This window comes from Mirounga leonina, unplaced genomic scaffold (genome assembly GCF_011800145.1).
Source record: "Mirounga leonina isolate KUSES-001 unplaced genomic scaffold, KU_Mleo_1.0 Mir_129, whole genome shotgun sequence".
NCBI lineage: Eukaryota > Metazoa > Chordata > Mammalia > Carnivora > Phocidae > Mirounga > Mirounga leonina.
Genome location: NW_023270323.1, coordinates 61,584,531 through 61,609,834, shown reverse-complemented (window position 1 = coordinate 61,609,834; position 25,304 = coordinate 61,584,531). Strand labels below are relative to the sequence as shown.

The 25,304-nt window shown below is 47.3% G+C and overlaps 1 protein-coding gene and 1 long non-coding RNA gene across 3 annotated transcripts in view; one reads left to right on the top strand and one right to left on the bottom strand.

Annotated features, from left to right (window-relative positions):
• Window positions 1-8,185, bottom strand: part of CCDC149 (coiled-coil domain containing 149) — a 102,698-nt gene extending 94,513 nt beyond the window's left edge. The window contains exon 1 of the mRNA XM_035005207.1: window positions 8,055-8,185. Coding sequence (XP_034861098.1) covers window positions 8,055-8,102 — 48 coding nt within the window. The 5' untranslated portion in view covers window positions 8,103-8,185. The remainder of the gene's footprint in view (window positions 1-8,054) is intronic.
• A 310-nt stretch (window positions 8,186-8,495) lies between these two features.
• On the top strand, window positions 8,496-14,164 carry LOC118010656. Of its 2 annotated transcripts, XR_004679284.1 has the most exons (5): window positions 8,496-9,129; window positions 9,206-9,357; window positions 9,462-9,638; window positions 9,816-9,978; window positions 13,641-14,164. It is a non-coding gene; the product is annotated as an uncharacterized LOC118010656 (long non-coding RNA). The 2 variants fall into 2 exon arrangements; XR_004679283.1 differs by lacking the exon at window positions 9,462-9,638.
• Window positions 14,165-25,304: the final 11,140 nt, after the last annotated feature.

Here is a 25,304-nt window from a genome sequence, read left to right as displayed (position 1 = left end):
CTTTTACCTCTATTCCTACTGACGCCATGTCTCCTTATCACTTTATTTATTCAAACATCCAAATTCATATATTCTACAATTAATACCTACAAAGGGCAAAATATAGTGCAAAGAGCTAAGGCCACAAATTAATAACACATGGTCACTACTCTCAAGGAGTTCAAGATCTTTTGGGTTCAGTGGAGAGATAAACAAGTTACGAGTTAGAAAACCGTATGATTAGTGGTATGACTTAGGTGCAAAAGGAATAATCGGGAATGTTGGTGGTGACAGAAAAGACTAGATTACTGGTCTCTCGTCTTGTCTCTTCCTGATTCCTGGCAAAGTTACCAAATTTGCCTGTACATCCCCAGTGCCTGGCACGGTGCGTCGTAGACGTAAGAGGTTCCCCGATCACTGAGTTCAGTGGAAACAAATCTAATTCCAAATATTTTCATCAACTTGTACTCCATCTAAAAAAGCACCCAGTGCCTCTCTATTACCAGCTACATTAGAGCACACCCTCTGTCTTGCTTTTGAAGTCGTTCACCATCTGGTCCACCCTGGCTAGTCCAGGCTTAATGTCTGCTATACCCCAACCCACTAGTAACAGCCTTTATCAGAAGCATTTCCTCAAAAGTCAACCACCAGCCCAGGGCTTATGCCTGCTTCCCGTCATGATCATCTATGTCCTCTTCAACCAAAGAGGAGGGACCCCAGTTCAAGTTCCACTGCCTCTGAGAAGCTTTTTCCCCACTTCTCAAGCCTTACCAGCCATCTATATATGTGCTCACTATTGGGCACTGCTTTTTCATTTAATAATAATATTATTAATATGAATAATACCCTTGAAATATTAACTGACGTCCTATCTACCCACCTTGCCTCCATTTCTTATAACCCCTACCCCGTTTCTCACTACATATCCCTCTCCCCTCCCTTTTTAAGAAGCCAACATCCTGCCTTCATGTTCCCAGGAAGGGAGCACCCAGCAAAACACAGGTAACAAAGTGACTGGCTTTTCAGTGTTGAAAGTTTGATCCTTAAGACATCAGGGCATAGAATAGTCTCCCCAGGAGCTTTCTCTCCCAAAGCCCCCCAAAAAACTAGAAAGATCTCCAAAGTTAAGGAAAGGACAGAATCAGAGTGCAAGGAAGGAGAGCTTGATTATCAGGGAGTCTCTAAGAATGAACACAGAGCTCTGCCTAATCAGCCTGCGTGGGGAGAGCAGAGTGAGAACCAGGGGACGGGGGTGGGAGCATGACTAGTCTTGATGGAAACCTGATGAGGTGGGGTCCTGGAGAGGTAAGGAGTAAAGCTCTCTAGAGAGATGGTGATCTTGACTATCCATCTCTCCCCTTTAAAAATAGTTTTATGGAGACATAATTCACACAGAGAAAGATTCCTCTTTTTTGGGTGTGCAGCTCTATGAATTTTAGCACACGTATACAGTCATGTAGTCATCGGCTCAATCGAGGCATAGAATACGTCCATCACTCCAGAAAGTTCCTTCATGTCCCTCTGCAATCTGCTCACCCCACTCTCAGGCTCTGGCAACCACCAATCTGCTTCCTGCCGTTTTAGCTGTGCCTCCCCCAAAATTTCATATAAATGGAATCTTACAGTAGGTACGCTTGGCTTGAGCCTCTGGTTTCTTTCACTTGCCAATTTTTTTTTCTTAGTATAGTTGGCACACAGTGTTACATTAGCTTCAGGTGTACCAAATGTTTTAAAGATTCATTCATGTTTTTGCATGGATCAGTGATCTGTTCCATCTTAATGCTGAGCACGATTCTGTTACACGGATGTGCAGCAGTTTACCTGCTCATCAGTTCATGGACGTTGGGACTGTTTCCATTCTCAGCAACTATTCAAGAAAACTCTATAAACGTTCACATACAGGTTTTGATGTCAACACATGTCTTCGTTTCTCTGGGGTAAACTAGGGGTAGGACTGCTGGGTTGTTCGGTTAAGTGTATATTGAGACTTGATGAGAAATCGCGAAACTGTTTTCATGTCCTATTCCTCCAGCGATGCATGGGGTTTCCGGCTGTTCTGCATCCTTGTCAGCACTTGGTTTACCCATTTTTTATTTGTTTGTTTTTCCATTCTAATAGGTGTGTTGGGGGGATCTTACTGTGGTTTTAACTTACATTTATCTAACGATGGATGATGTGGAGTATCTGTTCATGTGCTTGTTTTCCATCCAAATCTCTCGAGGGCAGTGCCTATTGAACTCTTTTGCCATTTTAAAAATGAGGTTGCCTGTTTTCTTATTATTGAGTTGTGAGAGTTCTTTCTATATTCTAGGTATGAGATATGTGCTCTGCACAAATTTTCTCCCAGCCTGTGGCTTATCTTTTCATTTCCTTAATGGAGTTTTTCAGAGCCGAAGTTTTAAATTTTGATAAAGTCCAATTTATCCTTTTTTCCTTTTATGGTTGTATTTTTCATGTCCTATGTACCCTTCTTACTTTTGAATCTCCTAAATTTGGAAAAATCGTCTCAGGTGATGATAAGAAGAACCCTCCCAAAGTTAAGCTGGGCACATCCTGCTAATGATTACATTCCCTAGCCTCTCTTACAGCAAGGTGGGGCCACATGACTACGCTCAGACCAAGGGGATGTGAGCAGAAGTCATCCCTCATTAAAGAAAAGCCCCTTGCCCTGGACTCCCCCTGCCCTCTTTTTCTCCATTCTCATGGGCTGGGGCAAAAACATGGTAGCAACCAGCTTTACACATACAGTTGAGGACCATCCCCAAGACACACTGGAGTAAGAAGGTGCCCCAAAATCCGGGTTCTCAAATGCCTTGTGGAGCAGGGCTGCCCTCCCCAGCTGGACCACCACACTGTAACATGAATGAGACCTACATATCTACCTTATTAGAATGATCTATTTTGAGGGTTGGTATCTTTGTTATCGTGGCTTAAACTTGACCCTACCAATCTACCCTTCTTTCTGAGGAAGTAGGAAATAATCTTACGGGCCTTGGACCCTGCCTGGTGTCATGTGATACATCAACGCAGACAAGTGCACAATAGTTTCCACAGGTTTCCCTCAGCTGAGGAGTGATTCGGGGGCGGCAGGATAGGAATGCCCGGCCCCTAGCCTGGGCCAGAGAGTGAAGTCCCCTATGCTCAGAGCAGTGACTGAGCACTACATGGACATGAGCAGCATAAGAGGGGGACAAGGAGGGACACAACAGTGACCTCTGACCAGATACTAGCCTGAAATGAGGAGACTGTGGCCAGGCACCAGATGCGTGCCCCCCGCCCCCATCACCCCTGCCAATGGCGGAGTCCTGCTGGAGCCCCCTGGGACGTAAATACAAGCTCAGGGAAAGGGAGAGGCATGACTGCACTCCAAATTATCCTTCCACCACCCTTACAATGGGAACCTGTAACCAAAATTCAGGTGTTGTAGCAAAATACAGAAGTTTTCATTTTGTGAATATCCAAGTTTCCGTCCTGAGGTTCATGGTCACTGTACTAATGTTCACAGACCATTTGCCTGGCAGAGGACAAAGCACTAACCAGCACTACTTCCTTTGAGCCTCACAGCACCTATGAGGGGCCACTTTATTACTCTATTGAAGATGAGGAAAAAACGAGGCTCAGAGAAATTGCACAGTGAGGTGATTCTTTCAAGTCCATTCTGCTTCTGGCAAACAGCCCCCAGGGCCCTGACCTGCTCTCGGGCCATGTGGCCTCCGGGGCAGGGCCTAAGACCGTCAGATCACCACGCTCCTGAGCAGTTTCGTTCCAGGGCAGGCCAGTGATCTGAGTGGGTTCACGGGGAGCGATTCCTGTGGTTTTATGGAATGTACTACATAAGAGCTTGTTTTCCGCTCTGAACTTGAATGTATGGGAGGCTGAGGCTGAAGACAAACAGCAAGGAGACCCAAGGGTCTGTGTGAGTAGGGAATCCAGCTGTGCCCAAAACCACCCTACCTGGGACTCAGTAGTCAGGCCAGCTGTAGTGGTTTGCTAGATAAACCAGGTGGCTTGAAACAAGAGAAATGAACTCTCTGATACTCCTGGGGGTTAGAAGTCCAAAATTAAGGTGTCAGCAGGGCCATGCTCCCTAATAATGCTCTAGGGGAGGACTGTTCCTTGCCTCTTCCTAGCTTCTGGTAGTTGCCAGCAATCTCGGGCACTCCTGTTAGCTGCATAACTGATCACACGGCCTTCTTTCTTCTATAACTTCACATTGCCTTCCCTCTGTGCGTCTCTACATCCAACTTTTCCTCTCCTCATTGGATTAGGAGCCCACTCTAATGACCTCACCTTAACTTGATTACGTCTTTAAAGATTCTATTTCCAAATAAGGCTACGTTCGCAGCTGTGGGGTGGGGGTTATGATTTGAACATGTTTTGGGGGAGCACAATTCAACCCACAACATCAGCCAATTAATTCCCTGAGCTGACCCCCTTTGGGTTGGGTTTTTGATCATTTGCACCCAGAAAGAGGAAGGCAAGATTTAACCCTAGATCTCAGTCGACAACCGAGACCCAAAGCTGTGCCATTAACCACAGGGCCGACTATATGTCTCTTCAATCTCTCTCTTTCAAATGTCAGTGGCTCCACTCTGGGCAGAGGCCCAGGGTCATATGACACACTCAAGGAATATGAGACTGATTGCTACCTAATTAATTAACCAACACTCAAATAGTGAAAATAGTGAAATTGAACTCGGCATGGTTTATCACAGGGCAGTAGGCTGTGAAGTGGCTAGCATTTTTATTTTAGAAATAGAAAGTTATGGATTGTCTGCACGGCTGCAGTTCCAGATTTCTCCCTGATTTTGAAAGATCACCTCAGGTGGTGTTAAGAAGAACATTGCCCCCTCCCCAGACATTTAATTTCCAAAATAGCACACCAGCCATGCTTTTTCACATGCATGGCCGTGTTCACTTCAGGGCCTGAGAGGAGGCTGTAATTTCAGCTTGTTATACTAAAAATATGAAAATAAAACTGATCTCTGTAGGATCATTTTAAATGAAAACTGCTTCCTAGAGGCAAGCCGAGGAAGCAAACTGATCGAAAGAGAGCACGGGGCTCTGGGCAGGAGGGGTAATGGAGTGTGCATCCAGGGTGGGAGGCAGAAGCCAGGTCTTCCGCAGATAACCGATGGGAGTTGTCAAAAAGCCCAGTCAGCTCAGGTCAGATGTCTGGTGACCTCTTCCCCAGTTCCTTCGGCTGGGGTCCAAAATCACTGTGAAACACCACGGGCCATTGACCACTCTCTTCCTGGAATCCTGCTTGGCTAAGTATCAGACACCTCCACGCCAGACCCAGTCCACACCCAGCCAGCTAAACTTGAGTGGGCAGGGGAATCCCCCGGGGAGCTCAGTTTCTCAGAAAAGCAGATTTGAGGCTATGCTCCTGGGCATTTTCACGCCATGGGTGCATCAGTTTCTTGTGGTTGCCATAACCAGTTACCACAAACTGGGTGGTTTAAAACAGAAATTTACTCTCTCACAGCTGTGGAGACCAGATGTCCACAGTCAAGGTGTCAGCAGAACTGATTCCTTCTGGAGGCTCTGAGGGAGAATCTGGTCCGTGCCGCTTCCAGCTTCTGGTGGCGGCTGGCAAAACTTGACATCCTGGGATTTTTGCTGTACAACTCCAATCTCTATTGATATGGCCTCCCTGTGTGTGTGTCTGTCTTCCCATGGCCTTCTCCCTTGTAGCCCTGTGTCTGAAATCTACCTTTACTTTCTTTTATAAGGACACCAGTCATTAGATTTAGGGCTCCCCCTAAATCCAGAATGATCTCATCTCATGGTCTTTAACTTGATTATATCTGCAAAGGCCCTATCTCCAAATAAGGTCCCATTCATAGCTACTCGGGGGTTAGGACTTAGACGTATCCATGGTGAGGAGGTGGGCACACAATACATTTGGGGAGAGACTCTGAAACTTGCATTTTTTCCAAAAACGCAGAGTAACTCTTTGCACTCTGCTCCCCAAATGACTCTGGTGCAGGTGATGTGTGGATCATACTCTAAAAAACACTGATTTAGTTGCTGAGGATTCAAAGATGAGTAAGACATGGTCCCCTCCCTTGGAGAAGCTGCTGTCTAGTTAAAGATATAGACAGATGAACCAATGATCAAAATACAAAGTACAGCCCAATGATCCCAAGCTCTGCAGTCAGACAGACCAGGGTTCAAATTCTCTAGCTGTGAGGCCAGCAAGCCTTTAATGAATGTCTGTGGAAGGCAAGAAGGCATTACCCTGCAGAAATGCAGCTGGAACAGGCACGGCAACTCCTGAAAGACCCATTCCAGGACCTTGATTTATTCCATAAGCATTTCGGGGGTACCTGCTGTGTACGGAGCCCAGTGTGTAGGCCCTTGGAACAAAGCCAAGGAAAACACACGTCCTAGTGGGGCGACAGTCAGTGTGGTCAGTGCAAGGTGGAGGTAAGCCTGCCACGGAGGGGCACATTCGAGTGCAATGAAACATTTCCTTCCTTTGGTTTTCCATCCTTTACATTCTGTTCCTTAGCATTCTCTTCGCGTCTACTGTGGGACTCTCTCAAACTGTAGCATTATGCTCCAGAAACTCTTAGAGGGCAGAAGAGGCTGTCTGTCTTCTTTGCCACTGAATCCCAAGCACCATGTACCTGGCTGCTAATAGACATTCGGTAAGTATTTGTTGGAGTGGTGTCATTTCAGAGCCCAGCACTGGACTTTTATGAAGAACCACCTCCAGCCTCCTTGACTAATGGGTGTGAGTCCTGAAGGGCCAAGAGAAAAGTCCTCTAGAGGATCTGTCCCTTGACATAAAGCCTGATAGTTAGACCCGGGCAAAACAACGTATCAGAATGTCGTCTAGTTAGGAGCTTTCAACTACTAGACCAAGAGTAAACAAACTAAGCCAGGGAGAACTTAGGACATCTTATTCCTCCTCAGAAATACAATGCTTCACACACACTGAACATTAAGTAATGTTATCAGACTGACCTGGAGGCCCAGAAAATGATTAAAGGAGAAAGACAATGCCGGGTTTCCCCTCCAGCATCCCACAAGGGAAGGAAGAGAGCAAACCATTACAACCTGCATTGTGTGCACAGGAGTCAAGTCCAAGAGGCCCCAAGTTGGCCTTGGGCAAAGGGGATGGTTCTCAGGAGGGAGAGAATGGAAAATTTCCGGGGGATGCTCAGCGTGGCTGGGTAACGTGGCTAGTCACATATGGTGCTAAGTCAGGAACAGCTACCTACCTGTGAGAGGGGGACATGGGCCCTCACTCTCACCTGGAAAAGTCTGTGGACAGCCCCTCCGGGGCCAAAAAGCCCAAGCTGGGTTGAAGAGGGAATAGCTTCGGAGACTACAAGCGGGCCCCAGGGGTGTTTGTGACAAAAGAGTTTGGTGGGGGGGGGAGGACTGGTGTTTTCTGCTTCCACAGATGGGATGACTTCTGCACCTGCTTTTCACGCCTTTGACAAAAGGCTCCCCGCCTGACACGGAGTAGGCCGGCCATACACGTGTTGACAGAAACGAGTAAGTGACTGCATGAAGGCTACGGAGGACCCCGAACTCCCCCACCCGCACCTCCACGGCAGGTAATTCCACCTGGGCCGAGTGGAACCCCAGGGTCCGGATTCCCCCCCCCCCCCCCCCCCCCCCCCCCCCCCCCCCCCCCCCCCCCCCCCCCCCCCCCCGGCCCCCCCCCCCCCCCCCCCGGCACCACCTTTCCGCTTCAGCACCCGCCGTCCAATCGCGAGGCTCCAGAACGGCGGTGACCAGACAAGCAGGTGGGGCTTGGCGCCTCTCCTCCCGGATCCCCGCGCTGCGCTCCGCAATCCGGGGCCCAACCCTGCCGGGGGTCGGGGACGAAGGCCCCTCTCCAGAAGCCGGTACCAGATGGCGCGGAGCGAAGTGGCGCCCGGCTAGCCCGGGCAGTGCGGGAGGAACGGCGCGCCTGGCGGGGGCGGGGGGCAGCGCGTCCCCCGCGCGTCCCCACCCCGCTCGGCCACCCCGGGGCGGGGGGGGGGGGCGCGGGCTCGGGGCTGCGGCGGCCGCTCGGCCCGGCCCTTCCCGCCTGGCCGGCGCCTCGGCCTCACCTCGCTCACCAGCCCCTGCCAGTCGCTCTCGGTCCGGTCGCCGTTCATGGCCTCCTCCTGCAGGCGCGGGCCGGCTTCACGGACGCCGCCCTCCTCCGCCTCCTCCTCCGCCTCCTCCGCCTCCGCCTCCCCGCGCCGCGCCGCCGCCGTCGCCGCCACCCGAGCCCCGCGCGGCCCCGACAGGGCCGGGCACCTCCGAGCCGCCGCGCCGCCGCCGCCTGCGGCCGCCCGCGCTGTTGACTCAACGTCCGCCTCCGCGGGAAGGGGAGGAGGAGCCGCGGCGGCCGGGCCGCAGCCACAGTCTGGCCGCCCCCCGCCCTCCCCGCGCCGCCCGGGCCCCCGCCCCCCGGACCGCCACGCACCCAGCCCCGACCCCCGATCCCCCCCGCGCAGTGCCCCGGAGCCCGGGCCCCACGTTTACCCCCCCCCCCCCCGCCAACACACACACCACGATTCTCGCAGGGAGGGGGCCGAAGGGGTCCCAGCATGCTGGTCACTACTAGCTCCGGGATTCCTGCTCTCCCCTGGCGGGAGGCGCGCTTCACAGGCACCTGCGTGACCCCCCAAATCCAGCCAGCCCCTGACCCACTTCCCAGCGGGGGAGGGCGGTGGCTTTGTTCCCCAGTGAACCTTAGGTACGGGGCCTGGCACATAGTAGGTGCTGCACAAATGTTTGTTGGTCACGGGAACGAAGGGACCACGCGTTATTATATATTTAACATTGTTTTTGAAGCTACTAATGTTTACTTACATTTATTTCGCAAATTATCAGCTGTCATAAATAGAAAGCAAATGATAAAATAGAAAACAAAACAATATTGAATTCTAAATAGGACCAAAAGCTCTGAGTGGGATGCCGTGCTCTGTCAGGGCAGGTGTTAAAGACCTGCTGGCTTCGATCTGAGGCTGTCTCCTGAGAGGAAAGACTGAAGAGAATTACAGAGGGCAGGGAATCTTCACAAATAAGTCATTAATATTCAAGGTGGTTTTCCCAGGTCTCCTAAAATCCTCTCATGGACCACCACCAAGGTGAGCTTTCCAGTCTTGCAGAAGCCCAACCTGTGAAGACAAGCAGGTAGGTTGAGAAGAAGCTGTGGACCCATTTTACAGTTGTGGGAGCATCACTGTCAACATTTACTTATTATTTTTAGCCCATTGTGGATCCCGGATCAACCCTGTGAGATGAGTGTTCTCGTCATTTATCAGATGTGGAAACAGATCTGAAAAATGGAGAAACAGAGACTTGGTGAGGACATCTGGCTCCCAGAGGGTCTCTTCAGCATCTTGGAAACCTGAACACGAGGTACCACACCTGGAAGAAGGCCATATTGCATTTTATCGTTGGCCTCATTTTGTCGGCATGTAGACTGTAAAATGGTGTTAATAATTCCCTGCCATTGTCTGTAGCTTTGACTCTAGGCTCAGCCACGTAACTAGCTTTAGCTAGTGCAAGGTTGCAAATGTGCAGGGGCACTAATCCTTGCTTATGCTCTTGGGAACCTGTGAACCCTACCAAACAAACAAGCCCAGGATAGCTTGCTGGATGATGGACTCACGACCAACAACCAGCCAACTGCCACATATGTGAGTGATGCCAATGACCCCCACAGATGAGATGTTCATGCATGAGCCCAGCTGAAACCGGCAGAAGAACCACCCAGCTGAGCACTGCCCAATTTGCGGACCCACAGATCACATGGCTAAATACATGGCTGTTATGTCTGAAGCCACTAAGGTTTGGGGTGGTTTGCTATATATCAGCAGATAACCAACACAGATGGTGATGCACTGATCAAGAGCCTGGCTGGTCGGAACTGTCCCTGGCAGCCCTTAACAAGCGACAACCCCTGGCATCATGACCTTCTGGGCCCTCATCTAAAGAAGATTCTACAGCTCGGGCTATGAGAAAGAGCCAGTCTACCAGGTCACACATTTATTCAGTGCCCGTTGTGTACAAATACTGTACATATCCTGGGAATGTTCAATAACATTGCAGACCATGGTCCCTGTCCAGGAGGGTTCACAAGCCTTACCATCAAGGTTCTGCAAGGTAATGTTCTAGCGAGCGGGAAGAGAAGAAAGAAGAGGCTAGAATGCAGCCTAAGGCTTCTGGTTTCCTGACCATGCTGGGCCACCTAATCCATTCTCTTTTTAATCCAAGGAGGTGGTGGAAAGAAGGTTCATCCCTGAGCTGAACGTCTAGGGTTAACTCGGTGCCAAACACTTGTTCCTAACAGCCTGATCAATGTCTCATGCTACGAAGCAAAGTACTGTCTGCCAATATATTGCCCTCTGGCAAACCATCTGGTTTCATCCGACCTGTGGATGATATACACTGCAGGAATATCAGGCATAACCTGGTCCATCTGCCTTCCACTGCCTCCTGGTCTGTGCCTCTCTCTCCGCGGGCAGTCAGGTAGAAAAGCAGCCCCGCCCTTCCCGTTACCATGTGCACCTGAGGCTTTCAGTTCACCTGCTGCTCTGAAGCCAGGCGGCAGGACAATCCGGAAGCAGTTGCGAGCCCAGGAATCTTCACCTGAGAGACCATGTATCTTTAAGACAGCCCTCTGTGTGACTCTGTTTCCCCTATGTGTTTTTCTTCCCTGCAGTCAGTCAGCCAGTGATTGAGGTATTTAAAAATAAAATTGGGGAGGAAAATCGAAGAGTGGCAAGCCTCTACCCACAGCAGCATGCAGGGAGACTTTCAACTCCATTGACATGGTCTCTGTAGTTGGCTGGGGTTTTCCTTAGAGGGTTCCAGGCCTCGAGTGCCAGCTCGAACCTGCTTAGCTTGTGAGATGTGGTTTAATCACGAACCAAAGCAATGGAGCTGCAAGCGATTTTTTAAGATTTTTTAAGAGATTTTTTATCTCTTTTCATTTATGCAGCCTGACATTGAGTAATAATAATAATTAAATGCAATGTAAGCTTTTAGGCACCTTTACCAAAAGGCCTCTAGATACCTCAGCAGCAGCAGCCCAGGCTGACAAAAACAAAGCTAATTATATCGTGGTGAACTTCTGTCAAAGAAAAAACTAAAACTGCTCACCAACTGTCCTTATGTCTGATAAAAACGGTACATGAAATGCTCCAGCCCACAGTCCATTTGCACGGGACCAATGGAAAACCAGGCATGGCCTTAAATTTGTCTTTATCTTAAATTTGCCACCCAGACACTAGTATTGAAACGTTGGCTTTGCCTCTGTTTTCACACACTCTCCAGGGTCCCAATTTTTCCATATTGATTCACAGCCCCAGGGCCAGCTTTATTTATTTATTTATTTGTTTGTTTGTTTGTTTGTTTGTTTGTTTATATGTACGTACAGGGTTAGAAGAAAGTGCTTAGATGCTTTTGAGTGATGCGTCTCACTTTCAAAAGTTTGAGAGGGTTTTAGATGTGGCAACTCCAAAATAGCTTAATCTAAGACATTGAACCAGCAGATAGATACTGATGAAAACAAAACCAAACCAAACAAAAAAAAAATCTCTGGAGAGACTGGGAGCGAAAGGATGACTTGAACTGGTTGTTAGAAACCTAGCCTCTCATCACCATGTCTCCACTGACTTGCGAGATGACTTTGGCCAAGTCCCAACAGCCCCAGAGACCCGGGAAAGCCCTAAAGCTTTTGATACAACTTCTCCAGACACTATTTTCAATTCAAATTCTGGCTGCCCAAGCAAAAATGTCAGTGTTCTCCTTAAAGGAAACTTAGAAAATATCTAGTTGAGATTTTTGGCTCAGCTTTTCTCTGAACTACACAATTGGGGCAATACTCATGACCACTCCTTTCCCCTAGTCACCTTTCTCCTGCCTGAATTAGGAAATCTAGTGTGATGAGCCTGGGAAGAAAATGATTCATAATGATAACGGTTTATAGTGATGTCTTATATATGTATATACTGTATATTTATATAATTTTAAAAAATTAACTCGATATGAACTAAGATCCCCAATTCTTGCTTTTGTCAAAGAAGGGCTATTTAGACAGATCCTGCCAGGAGCCCTCCCCCACCCCACCTGGTTGCTAAGTGCATTCCTTTGTTCTTTATTTTAAGGGCGTGGGGGGAAGACTGCAGAGGACTGTAGGTCCTAGTGTCTATGGCAGTCAGGCTTCCTACAGAGCGCTGAGACCTGAGGTCCCCTGGGCCACTGGCCTCAATTCTATAAAAGATAAGCCTCCTCTCTTCTCCCTACCTGGGGATGCTCTGCAAAGCGCTTCATCCATCATTTCCCTCCCACGGCTGGCAGCCAGATATCAGACAGACCCGGATTCTGCCCGGGGTTCCTGACTCAGAGCATCCTCTGTCTGTTTGCCTCCTGAGCTCCTGGGCCCTCTCTCTGCCACCACTATGCCCTCCTAGCCCAGCAGCAAACAATCAGTTGCTCGCTGCTTCCCCACCCCCAACCCCCCCAGCCCCACTGGCTGCCAATCAGCCAGGCAGCAGGGGGTGGAAGGAAGTTCCACTCCCTGCTGAACCACCACTGAGGTGCTCAAATGACTGAGTGGGGCTGATGATGGCCTGGCAGGCCGGGACCCGCAATTGCCATCCTGGAGGGGTGCACGCGTCGGTGTGATTGGCTGGGGCGTTGAGGGGGCAGGGGGCGGGGACCAGCCGAGGCAGAAGGGCCGCTCCTGGGATGGAAGGGTTCTGAGAAGGGGGACCCAGACGTCAGCAGCAAAGGGCCAAGAGCTGGAGGAGGCCAGGAAGGAAAGGAGGGGCAAAGGGAGAGGCAGGGCCCGGTGGGGCTCCTGGTAAGAGGCCAGAAAATCAAGAAGGTGGGAGAGAGGAGGGGGGCGGGGGGAAGCAGAGGCGAGGGCAGGCTGGTGGGGGAAATGGTGTGAGTCGGGCCCCAAGGAAGGAGTTAAATGTACAGAGACAGGGAAAGTCACTCTGCTCCCAGATTATTCAAATTTGTTGTACTTATTGATAATGTATTTCATTTCTTCTGCGTGGGGGGGATATGATTCAGCACAAATTGGATGTAAATTTATGGAAATGTAAATGCAGAGAGGCTGCAGGCCTGAGCGGCTGCCGGGTTGGCTGCGTGGCCCTCAGCACAGGGGAGGTTAGCACTCTCTGGACTTGGGGATCTGAAAATAGAAACGGCTGATTTGGGGGCCACTGGCCTCTCCTGCAGGCCAAGAGAGGGACTGACCCTGTCGCTCTGCGAGGCTTCTTAAAAAAAAAAAAAAGTCTGATGATTGTCTAAAATAGGATCACCTACATTGTCCTCTGGTCAGATTTTTCTCTTAGGGTTGGGGGGACGGTTTTTACCCAGTAGAGACGGACAGGCTTATTTCAGTGAAAAGGGACACCAAAAGAAAAGAACTAACATTATCTAGAACCTACTGTGTGTACAGAATTCACTATCGAAGCGACAACAGTGTTGTTGTTTTTTTTTTTCCTTCTGCGCTTTGGAAAAGTAATGGGACTTGGGGGAGGGAAGAAAACACAAAGAAAACAATTTGATAGGGTGAAAAGGTGGCATTCCATATAAATAGCTAGAGCTGGTAAAATATTTATTGTCCATTAGGCTGTCCTTCAGAAGCCTGGATGTTGATTTTTATCTTCCCCTTCATCCAGGGTCATGACGTTTCTCTGATGATGTGCCTCTCCCAGTTGAGAGCAGCCTCTCCAGCCTGGCCATGACCATGACTGCAAAGAGAACCCTTCATGGATTTTTGAGAATAGCTTCTCTGAGCCAGGCCTTCCTCTGCAACTTGCAACCACGGTGAGACCGGAGATTCAAGACCCCATAACGCAAGGTCCACCAAAGTGTTTTACTGCCCCTTCATTCCCGTCAGAGGCGAATGGGACCAGCACTGGTGTCTGCTTTCCACCAAAACTGTGATTCCTTTCAGTGTCCAAACGGTTGAGCTGCTGTGGCTCCCTGAGCTGGGGGCAGACAAAGAGGTGTTGCCTGCAGTCCGCAGCCGGGGCTTGTGGATGTACTTGAGCAAATGTTTCAAAGGATGGCAGTGATCTGCTTGCTTTTACTACATCCACGGGGCAGAAATTGTCAGGGCTTGGTGACACCGATTATAATGCTTTGACCTCATTCAGTCACCAAAGGGCAAATTTCTCTTTGTTCTCTAGCAGAAACACAACTTGGCAAATAAACATGATTTCTAAAGAGAGACTGTCAACAAGGGTATTTATGAGCTTACTGTGTCCCTGCTATTCCATTGAGTAGCTTACCTTTAGGGGGGAAAAAGGCACATATATGCCCACCTGTGCCACCAAAGGCACATATATGCCCACCTGGTTGTTCCCGTGAAGCAGAAAAAAACTTTCTTTTAAAAAGATTTTATTTATTTATTTATTTATTTATTTATTTATTTATTTATTTGGGAGAGCACAAGTGAGCAAGAGAGAGAGAGAGAGAGAGAGCATGAGAGCAGGGTGAGGGGCAGAGAGAGATGCAGACTCCCTGCTGAGCAGGGAGCCAGATGCGGGGCTCGATCCCAGGACCCTGGGATCATGACCTGAGCTGAAGGCAGACGCTTAACCATCTGAGCCACCCAGGCACCCAGGAAAAGCAATCTTAAGGTGATATAAGAGATCTTAGGAGGATCTTCTAACAACCAGGTTAAGATGCTGGCTTCTGTCCTCGAGGCTCTTAGTCCAGTGGCCAAGTTCCCCAAGCAGCTGAACACCGCAGAAACGTGGAGAAATATTCCAGAATCGGCCTCTATGGCTATATATTATGTCACATAGTCACCCTTTCCAGGAACTGGGAATGAATCATGAAAACTAGACCCATTTGGTACGCTTAAAAATGGTTAATACAGCAAATTTTATGTTCTATATATCCTACCATAAAAATAAGTAAAGAAAAAAAAAACTTTTGAAAAAATTAAAAACACACAAAAAAGAAAAACCAGGTCCAATTAGAAAGCTGTGAGAGGGCAGAATCAAAGACACAGAAAACATGAGTTGGCGAGTTTCTGCACCACATCCCAGATTATTTGAAAAAGAGGTTGCAATGACTCCTTTCTGAGGTGAAGGAAGAAATAGTCGGACAAAAGCTTGAGAAAGGGAGCAGTGGGTTGGAGTAGTGAGTTTGGGGGCTGGGGCACCTTCACCACCCTGTCTGTGATTTGGTGTCCTCGTCTCTACGATGAGCAGCTTGAGCCAGATGACCTTGAGGGTCTGCAGCTCGATGAAATGAAGCCAAATTTTACATTTGGGTGGAGCTCTGCACAGAAGGTTAGTGAAGGTGTTGTTAACCACCACCCAAGAAAGATTACAGCACCATAAAGAGTTAGGAGTACAAGGAATCTCGGAGATCTGGACCCCTTAGTTTACAAGGAGAGAAATAGAGGCCCCAAGTGACGAAGCACCTTGCCCAATGTCACAGAGCCTGTTAGGGACAGAGCCGTGGCCAGAGCCCAGCTTCTGATTCCCATGCTCTGGCTTCTTCACCGTGCTTTGAAGTTGAGAATATTGGAAGTTCCCGAAGAGCAGAATTCTGGTCACCCATTGCTATGCAACAAACCACCTCAAACCTAGTAGCTCCAACATTGATTTACTATTGTCTCCTGGGGTTTTGTGGGTTGTCTGGGCTCAGCTGGGTCATTTTCATGTGGAGTCTCCCCTGTGGAGACCAGACAGAGGCTGGGCCTGTGCTTCTCTGAAGGCTCAACTGGACCGATGTCCAAGACAGCTCATTAACATGGCCGGCCATTGAGACTGGCAGTCGGTGCTGCCTGCCCGCTGGGAACTCAGCTAAAGCCGGCAGCTGGAACACCTACTCCTGTCTCGCCATGTCGGGCTTTTCACTACATGGCAGCCAGGTTCCCAGAAGGAGCTTCTCAAGCGCAAGTGTTTCAAGGAAGAGGAGGTGTGTCTTAGTTCATTCAGGAGGCTATAACAAAACCCCTTAATCTGAGTAGCTGAAAAACCACAGACATTTATTCCTCACAGTTCTGGAACCTGGGGAGTCCAAGATCATGGTGCAGACAGATTCGGTGTCTGGTGAGGGCCAGTTCTTCGACGGCCATCTTGTCACTGTGACCTAACACAGTGGAAGGGGCGAGTTGGGTCTTTGGGGTCTCTTATAAAAACATTAATCCCAGTCATTAGAGCAGAGCGTTTGTGGTCTAATCACCTCCCAAAGGCCCCACCTGCTAATATCATCAGCTTGGGGTAAAACTGTAACATTTCAATACTGAGGAGACACAAACATTCAGACCATAGCAAAGTGGAAGCTGCCAGTCCTATAAAAGGTCAGCCCTGGAACTAGCACGCAATCACTTCCACCACAAGCTTTCGGTCAAAGTAGTCACATGTCAGCCCAGTTTCAAGAGAGTAGGGTAATAGATGCTACCTCTAGATAAGGATGGCATGGGGCCATCCATGTGCACATAGGGAGAAACGAATTCCAAAGAATTCCATCTCTGGAAACACACGACCACAGCAACAGTTCTGATTTTTATCACAAATGATCCTTTGATGCCGTCTTTGCAAAAAGCAACCCTGGGAGCATATTAACCAAGCTTGACATTTTTCTCTTTATCTTAATGCAAACAAAATCAATTGAATTCAGGCCTCCATATAAATTTTTTGTCTCATTTTGTTTTAGATGCTATCAGTTCAGGAATCACTCAAGCCAAACCATGGCATAGAGGAGTCCTTATAGAAATACCTAAATGACGACAGGTATGAGTACATCCTGTGTGGAAAGGAAGGGTTAGGCACTGAAACATTGAAAGACTCAATCCCCCTTCATTATGAAGAGCAGGGAAGTAGAAAAGAATAAAAATGCATTCCTCGAGGACAGGGATTGGCCATATTCATCTCTGGATCCCTAGTACCCAGGACGGTACACAGCACATAGCAGGTGCTTAATAAATATTCCTTGAGTTCTATTTAAATACATTCCTTCTCAATCATAATGTAAACATGGGGCACCTGGGTGGCTCAGTCGGTTAAGTGTCTTAACTCTTGATTTTGGCTAGGGTCATGATCTCAGGGTCGTGAGATCGAGCCCTGCATCGGACTCCACACTCAGCAGGGAGTCTGCTTAAGGTTCTTTCTCCCTCTGCCTCTGCCTCTCTCCCACCTCTAAAATAAATAAATAAATCTTAAAAAAAATAATAATCTAAACTAGCATTTATTGAGCATTTGCCACATGCCAGACACTTTGCTAAGCACTTGACACATGTCCCTTCACCTAATTTTCACAAAACCATGTAGTATCTGTAATTATCCCAGATCTGATATTCAGCAGGTAAAAGCCAGGAAGACCCGGCTGGTTGCTGGAAGTGTAAAATACTTGCATACAGGTTGGTAAATAACAGATGCTCTGTGCCCCTGGAATGAACCCCGGACCCTTATACCTCTCCCTCACCAAATACCTCAGCCCAGGAGAGACCCAGGTGGATACCACCAAGGAGCTCTCATCATGGTTCCCCCACAACGGCTCCCATCCCCGTGTGTTTCCCTGGCCTGAGCTGACCAGATGCTGAAGGGGTGAATGGAGCCCTGGTGGGTGGTGCTGGTACCTCAACAGGTAAGTGCTTTGTGTCCATCTCGTTGTCCAAGACTGGAATGAGTCTTCAAGAACGAATGCATCCGAAGTCACGCTCCTATGGCCGCCTGTGGGATTGGCAGTCTCTGCAGTGTACCTTAGGGGATGTTAAATATTTTGAATATCATTTCTGATTATCTACATGTGAAAGGAGAGGAAGCTGAGCATGTTAAAGAGTTTTTCAATGATTGGCCAAGGTCACACAGCTAGTAAGGGTGGGTCCAGGACTAAACTTTCTCTGAGCTCTGTGCACTCTGCTATTATGCTATGCTACTGTATTAGTTAGCTAGGGATGCTGTCACAAAGGACCACGCACTGGGTGGTTTTAATGACAGAAATGTACTGTCTCACAGTTGTGGAGGCTAGAAGTGTGAAATCAAAATTGGCTGTGAAGGATCTGTTCCAGGCTTCTCTCTGTAGCTTGTAGATGACCAACTTCTCTCTGTGTCTCTTCGCATTGTCTTCCTTCTATATGTGTCTGTCCCCGCATCCAAATTTCTCCTTTCAACAGAACACCAGTGATACTGGATTGATTAGGAGCCTACGCGCTCCAGTCTGACTTCATTTTAACTAATTACATCTGCAATGACCCTATTTCCAAATAAGGTCACATTCTGAGGTACTGACGGGTAGGAATCCAGCACAGGATTTGGGGGATGAGACACAGTTCAACTCTAACAGCTATTTTCCTTAATGAGACTTCCCTCATCTCTAACAAAGTTAAGTAGGCATCTACATAAACTATCTGGAGAAAGTTCACAGTGTATAGGACTACTAGGTCCCCCGTTAATGCCTCACCATTCCCAAGGCTCCCCTCCTTACTTCAGTCAGAAGTGGTTTGAATTGGCACTACTTGGCGACATTTGCTCTTGCCCAGTTGTCATCCCTAGGTTTCTATTGTGCCAACCCATTTCGATGTCTAGTTGAAGGATCTGAGATAAGGTGTTTTTTTTACTGACTTTTATTCATTTTCATGCTACTTCCATGTCCTTAAGCTCGCTGCTGTTTCAGCTCTTGTCCCTTCAACAGTTCTGTGAACTCTGCAGCTCAAGGGATCCCAGGACCACTGGTCGTGTATGATGAATCCCTTCCAATCTCAAGGAGCTCCTGCAAAGGCCTTTCCCAGGAAGGGCGATAGGAAGCGTTGCTTTTGGAACTTTTCTCTCACTGAGAGCTTCAGCCATATTCTGTGTATATGAGATGGTCGTCCGGTTTTCTTGCACACTCCTTCGAAACAGACAGTAACCTTGGTCTCAGAGGCAGTGTCCTCGGACTTGGAAACTCATTGGACCAAAAATGTCTACAACTTATTTTTCTCCTTAGATTTTCTTTTTTTTTATTGATTTTCCATTTTTAGCACAAGATTGATCACCAGCAAAATACCAATTTACATACAGATTCTGCTAAACTCAGCGTCCTATATACTTGGGACTTTTTCATCTATAAACCAATTTTTTAAAGAGAGAGACTCTATTATCAGAAGTGTCCCTGATGACACTCAAGATAGCCTATAGGGAACAAACTCAGGATGCCTGCAGCCTGGTGGGGTGAGCTCAGCTGATTTGTGAGCATAATAACTATGAAGCCAAGGTCATAGGTTGATACGAATATGTGCAGGTTCATCTTTTGCTTACTTCTACAGCCACAAGCCTAACTTGCAAACTTTGGTCAGCTATCTTATAAGTTCATTCAATAAAATTCAGCAAATACTCTTTGAGTAAACTACTATGTGCCAGGCACGGTTCAGGTACTGGGGACAGAGCAGGAAACATGAGGGATATGGGCCTTGTCCCCATAATGTTGTGGTGAAGCACATATCAAACAATTGTGCAAATGATTATTTCATCACCAAGGTGATAAGTGCAGTGGAAGAAAAATACAGGGGTGCTATAAGAGTACATAATAGGGAATCTATGTAAAGTGTCAATAACTTAAGACCTGAAGTTAGCTAGGCAAGAGGATGGGCTGAGAAAAAGGGCCGCCTTGGCAGAGAGTACTGTGTGAGAACAAAGAAACTTTATGAAGACTACCTGAACCCGAGCACAAAGAGTGGGGAAGACTGTCACAGGAGGTCAGGCTGGAGGGACGACCAAACCCTTAGCCACATTCTGGAAATGGGAATTTATCATACAAGTACCAGGAGTCTTTGATGGGTGTATTAAGATCAAAGCTGAGCTTGAGTAATCCAGAGCCAAATGTATAGGGTCTTGAATAAGAAAGAATTGAATTTCTCCTTCCCATGGTCATGCTGACAGGGCAGAAAGGGCACGGCGGGGATAGCTGGTCTCTGGCCTCGCTGGTTCCTCAGCTGGGAACCCTTGAAGGTGTTGAGGAACTTCATGACGGAGAGTGTGGATCATCTGAAGACTTCTTCAATCATTATGTCTGGCCCCTGGGCTGCAAGAACACAAAGACCAAGACTTTATTTTTTTTTTTTAATTTGACTGTAGTTGACACACCATGTTACATTAGTTTCCGGTGTGCATATAGGGATTCAACTTCTTTATACATTACATGATACTCACCGCAAGTATAGCTACTATCTGTCACCACACAACCATCACCATATCCTTGACCATATTCTTTAGGCTGCGCCTACTCCCCTCCCCTCAAGCAACCATCAGCTTGTTCTCTTTACTTAGAGGTCTGAATCTATTTTCTGCTTGTTTATTCATTTGTTTTGTTCTTGAGATTCCACATATGAGTGAAATCATATGGTATTTGTCTTTCTCAAAGACCGGGACTTTTTTTAAGTTTTTATTTTAATTCCAGTGTCGTTAACACGCAGTGTTGTCTTAGCTTCAGGCGTACTGTATAGTAATTCAACACTTCCGTACACCACCCAGCAAAGACCAGGACTTTTGACTCGAGTGCCTGTCAGCGGTTACGCCACACGCTTAGCTTCCTCACAGAAAAGCAGCTTCGGGAGGGGCAAACTTCTCACATGGCAGCTTCGAGAAACAAGGTGAGGGAGGCTTCGTTGTCTTTTATGATCCAGCCTCAGAAGTGGTGCATCGGGATCACTTCTGCTGCATTCCGTTGGTTATAGGTAGGTCGCAAGCCCATTTGGGTTATAGAGGAGGGTTCACAGACTCCTCCTCCTGATGGGACAGGGTCAAGGTCACATTGTCAAGATGTACTGATGTGAGATTTGGGGACCATCTTTGGAAAATATAATCTGCCACATCCAGGAAGGTCATTACTGATGAAGCAGAACTGAAACTCAGTTGTTTTTATGCCCAGACCCTTGTTCTTTTGCTTAACCATGCTGATGAGTCAATAGCATCATTTGCATGAATAAAGATTTTTATGTTATTAAAAAGAAAAGTTGAAACATAAGGCAAGAAGCCAAATCCAGTCTCAATCGAACATTCTCTATATTACAAATGCAGCATAAATATATGTTTTCCCTTGCTCTCACAGAGCAAATAGCTGCATTTATTTGCGTCCAAAAACATGGAAAAATTCCAAACTATAAGTAAAAGGAAGGAACTCGAGAAAACTACTCAAACTTCTATCTGTAAGTGTAAATCTTCATAAAAATCGTTGTAAGGTTGATTAAAGCAGGTGCTGAAACCTTCTCCAAGCCTGAAGTGTTGCACTTAGAAACAACCACCTTCCCGTATAATGATGTCATCCTCTAGGTACTACTTCTCTATTTGGCTAAGCAGTCAAATGCAGATTAAATTCCCTTATGTTAACTTGATCCACCATTCCCTCCCCTCTCCAACATAAACGGATTTACGCTTGCACATGCTCTCTCTCTCACACCCCCATCCCCCACACACATTCACGCACACATGCATACACAGAATTTTCTCCATCCCCCTGGAGCCCTTTAGAGTTCCTTTACAGAACAGGTATATTTTCCGTAAGACTTGGCTTGGACAAAATTCAGGGCACACACACCTGTGTATATCCATGAACTCAAAGTGAATTCCTTCCCTTAGCCCCATGAATAAAGACATAGTCTGGAAGAAGGATGGGACAAAAGAACCTTTATAAAACTGCTCACCCCTGTTCCCCCCTTGATCATAGTCTATCTCTGGTCTGGGAATCTGAAAATGTCGGGAAATGCATTGTTCCCTACGATTTAGCATTAGCAAGAGAGCTCTTCGAAAGGATTCTGTTGCATCTCTGTGTCTTTGCACATAAACCAGGTCTTCTCTAAAAACTCACTTCAGATGTGATTTGCAGTGAAAATCCCTAAAGTTGTGGTAAGGATTTTAGGAGCTAAGAAAGGGAAACACCACTCAGCGCTTACTGTGTCCAAAGCAACATGCTAGGTGCTTTTCTGGAGATACGTACATTGGAGGTTTTGGCATTAAAAGAGGGTGAGACTGGTAGTGTGTGTAGACAGAGTAGATGCCCAGGGAGGGGGCAGAATCAAGGGAAATGGGCACGAGTCAATTTGGAAGGATGCCTAGGAATGCCAATGACGTGGATGGCATATGCAATGGAGGAAGGCTTGGCATTGATCTATATTTTTCTCACTTTCTTAATGGCCATTAGCCTGGCCATGCAGCCTCCCACCCCACAACCTTAGCAACTCCTGTGCCTTCCATTTTCAGCCACCAAGTTGGTGGCACTTTGCTGTGGCAGCCTCACCTGCGAACTAAGACAAATGTCTCAGGGTCTTCACAGAATAGAGCTGTTTGCCCATCATCCTCTAATGTGTCTGGGGGCTGAAATGAGTCCAGAAAGGAAGACAGGCAAAGGACAAGAAAGGCAGATTGCACTCGGCAGGACAGCCGGCTGGGCAACACACACCCTTTCTCTTTGGTGACATTGATGGCCAACTGAATTGATCTAGATTATTGCTAAACTTCATCTGTCAGGCTGCTACAATGTCATGCACTTTGCTGGTCTGTCTGCCTAATTCACATGAAGAAGCAGCACCCTTATTAGCCCAGTGTTCTAGCTCTTATGCGTTGGGGTTTTTCGTTTTGTTTTGTTTTGTTTTCTGAAAGGCTGAGCGTGGAGGAAACTAGTCTCAACACCAGAGGTTTTCAGTCCCATGGTCTGGTGAAGATGTTGGGTCCCATTCAGAGCTGGCCTCAGTGCGCTGCTCTGGGACGTCCGTGTTCTCCAAACTGATTGCCAAGCCCCCCTGCTCTGCTGAGTCTGAGAAGCGGTCCCGAATCTGCTGCACTTTTTCTCTTGTGGGCTCCCAGGGAGTGGAAATCAGCCCAGGGCAGCTTCACGAATGACGATCTCAGGGATTCTTCTGAGTGAGGCAGAGATTTCCGAGTAGATTAGGAAATTTTTACAAAATCTCTTCTCCTTCCTCATTAGCACCACCACCACTATCATTTCCATAATCATCTTTATAATTATTTGAAGTGGAAAGGGAGCAGGGTACCTGCTTAATGAAAAATAGATGGGGGGAAAGTAAGTGATTGAATAGCCTTTCTCAGAAAGCGCATCATCACCCATAATGGGTGAGAGTCTGAGGGCGGGGGACCTTAACAAACTTGTCCAACTTACACTTGCTCTCATCTCCTTCACCCTTCACTCCAGTCCGATTGAATTTTCCACATCCTGCCGCGAGGACTCCCTGATCACCCACCTCTGTGCTTCTGCTCCTGTTAACTGTCAGCACACCACTCTTATCATGGGATCCTCCACCTGACCCCGCTGCTGAACTTCCAAAAAGCCCATCTGAACCTCTCCTGGAGCTATTGTCATTTTCTTTCTTTCTTTCTTTCTTTTTTAAGATTTTTATTTATTTATTCGACAGAGAGAGAGAGAGAGCGAGCACAAGCGGGGGGCAGCCGGCAGAGAGAGAAGCAGGCTCCCCGCTAATGCGGGGCGCGATCCCAGGACCCTGGGATCATGACCTGAGCCCAAGGCAGATGCTTCATCCAATGAGCCACCAAGGCACCTTTCTGCCTCATCAGCTCCTCCAGGAAGGCTTTCTATCACATTCTTCTCTGCATCCCCCAGCCCCCAACCACCATGCATGTGCTTTGAACAAAATAAATATTCAATAAATATCTATTGAAAGAATGAGCAACCAGAAGTTTAATTCACTAGCTCATTTTTTTTTAATAGACATCTATCGGGAGGAAAGGGAACAATAGCAGGTGTGGCAGACCTGGTCATTATTTCTCAAACAGCTTTTCTTTTTTGCCTGGACACACAGGTAAGTGACATTTACCTGCCAGTTTAGCAGTTAGAAGATACCCTCTAACTGAGCACTGGCCAATGGAAAGTGAGCAGAAATGATGTCTACCACTTCAAGACTTGGCCCGTTAAACCTCCACGAGTGACCCTCTATTCTCTTTCCCCTTCTGCCAGCTAGATGCAGGTTAGCATGGTGACCTTGGACCCTTGGACACTGCATCTGGACGATGACAAAGCCACAAGGAAGAAGGAGCCATGATCCTTGAATCATCACACAGAGAGAAGCCACCTCCAAATCAGAAATACCATTTAGGATTTTGAGAAAAGACCAATGTCTACCATGTTTGAGCCATTACACAGTTTGGGGTTTATTTGTTATAGTAACTGTGATTACCTTAACCAGTATAGTAGGTTTTAATATTTCTGGGGGAAAGTGCAAAAACTATAATTCTTGGTTTTCTTGAGCAATTGGGTTTTTTTTTTTTTTTTTCAATTTGGGCAGAAACATACCCTCTTTTCATTTTGGTTGTGGAAGTATTTAAAGCCATTCCACTTTCAGAAATGCTCTCACTCAGGAAAGCCCCCATTCAATGAAGAGGAGCATGGAGAGTTTTGGTTGCTCTTTCTAGAAACTGTTATACTAACACATTACTCCAGTTCCAACAACAAATGCAGAGGGGGTTCCTGCTACCCTGGACTGGGAGAGTTTATGGAGATGGGTTAGGAATCCTGATAAAAAATTTCTGTTTTAGAGATCATAAAACCCAGTTCTTCTTGATATCAACTCATAGCACAAACTTCTAGTGTTCTGAACTGTTTGAGGGAGGGAGGGATTATCTGGCTCAAACAGGTACCACCTAAAAGGATTGGACATCATGACAAGCTCTTGCTCTTCGAAGAACTCTCACTTGGGGCCGCCTGTTTGGTGTAATTATCCCAGGAAACATGCCGAATGCTGCCCTGTTCCCATGTGGAATAGAGTCTAAACTCTTTAGTCTGGAACGTAAGGCCCTCCCTGATCTGACCCCAGTTTTTCTTTCCAATCAAACAAACATTTGTTCAATATGTTGTACTTTGTCATACTTCCTTTCTTTTTCTTGGGTTGCTCCACCACCATTTTATGTATATATATTTTTGAATTTTATAGAATTTTAATTATATATTTATCTTTATTTATTTATATAATGCACATATAATATATGTCTATATAGAGAGATATACTTAGTCATGACAGGCTAGGTTACATTACAGTGATGAAGCCTAAACTCCCAGTGGCTTAGCGTATGGAATATTGATATTTTGCCCATGCTATATATCCATGGCGGGGGACTGAATGTGCGTGTTTGGGTCAGAGGAGGTGTCTGTACTCCATGCTGAACACTTGGGTACTCAGGTTGATGGACTGAAGGACTTTCTACCATCTGTAGCTGCACTATCTGGGACACAGAGCCTTCTCATTGACTGTAGCAGGAGGGGAGGGACCAAATAAGTCTGGCACTTTCACATACACGCCACTCGCCAGAACTTGTCATGGGACCCTGATGAAAGAACTGGGAAGTGGGCAAAGCAAGGTAATATTTAGTGAGCAC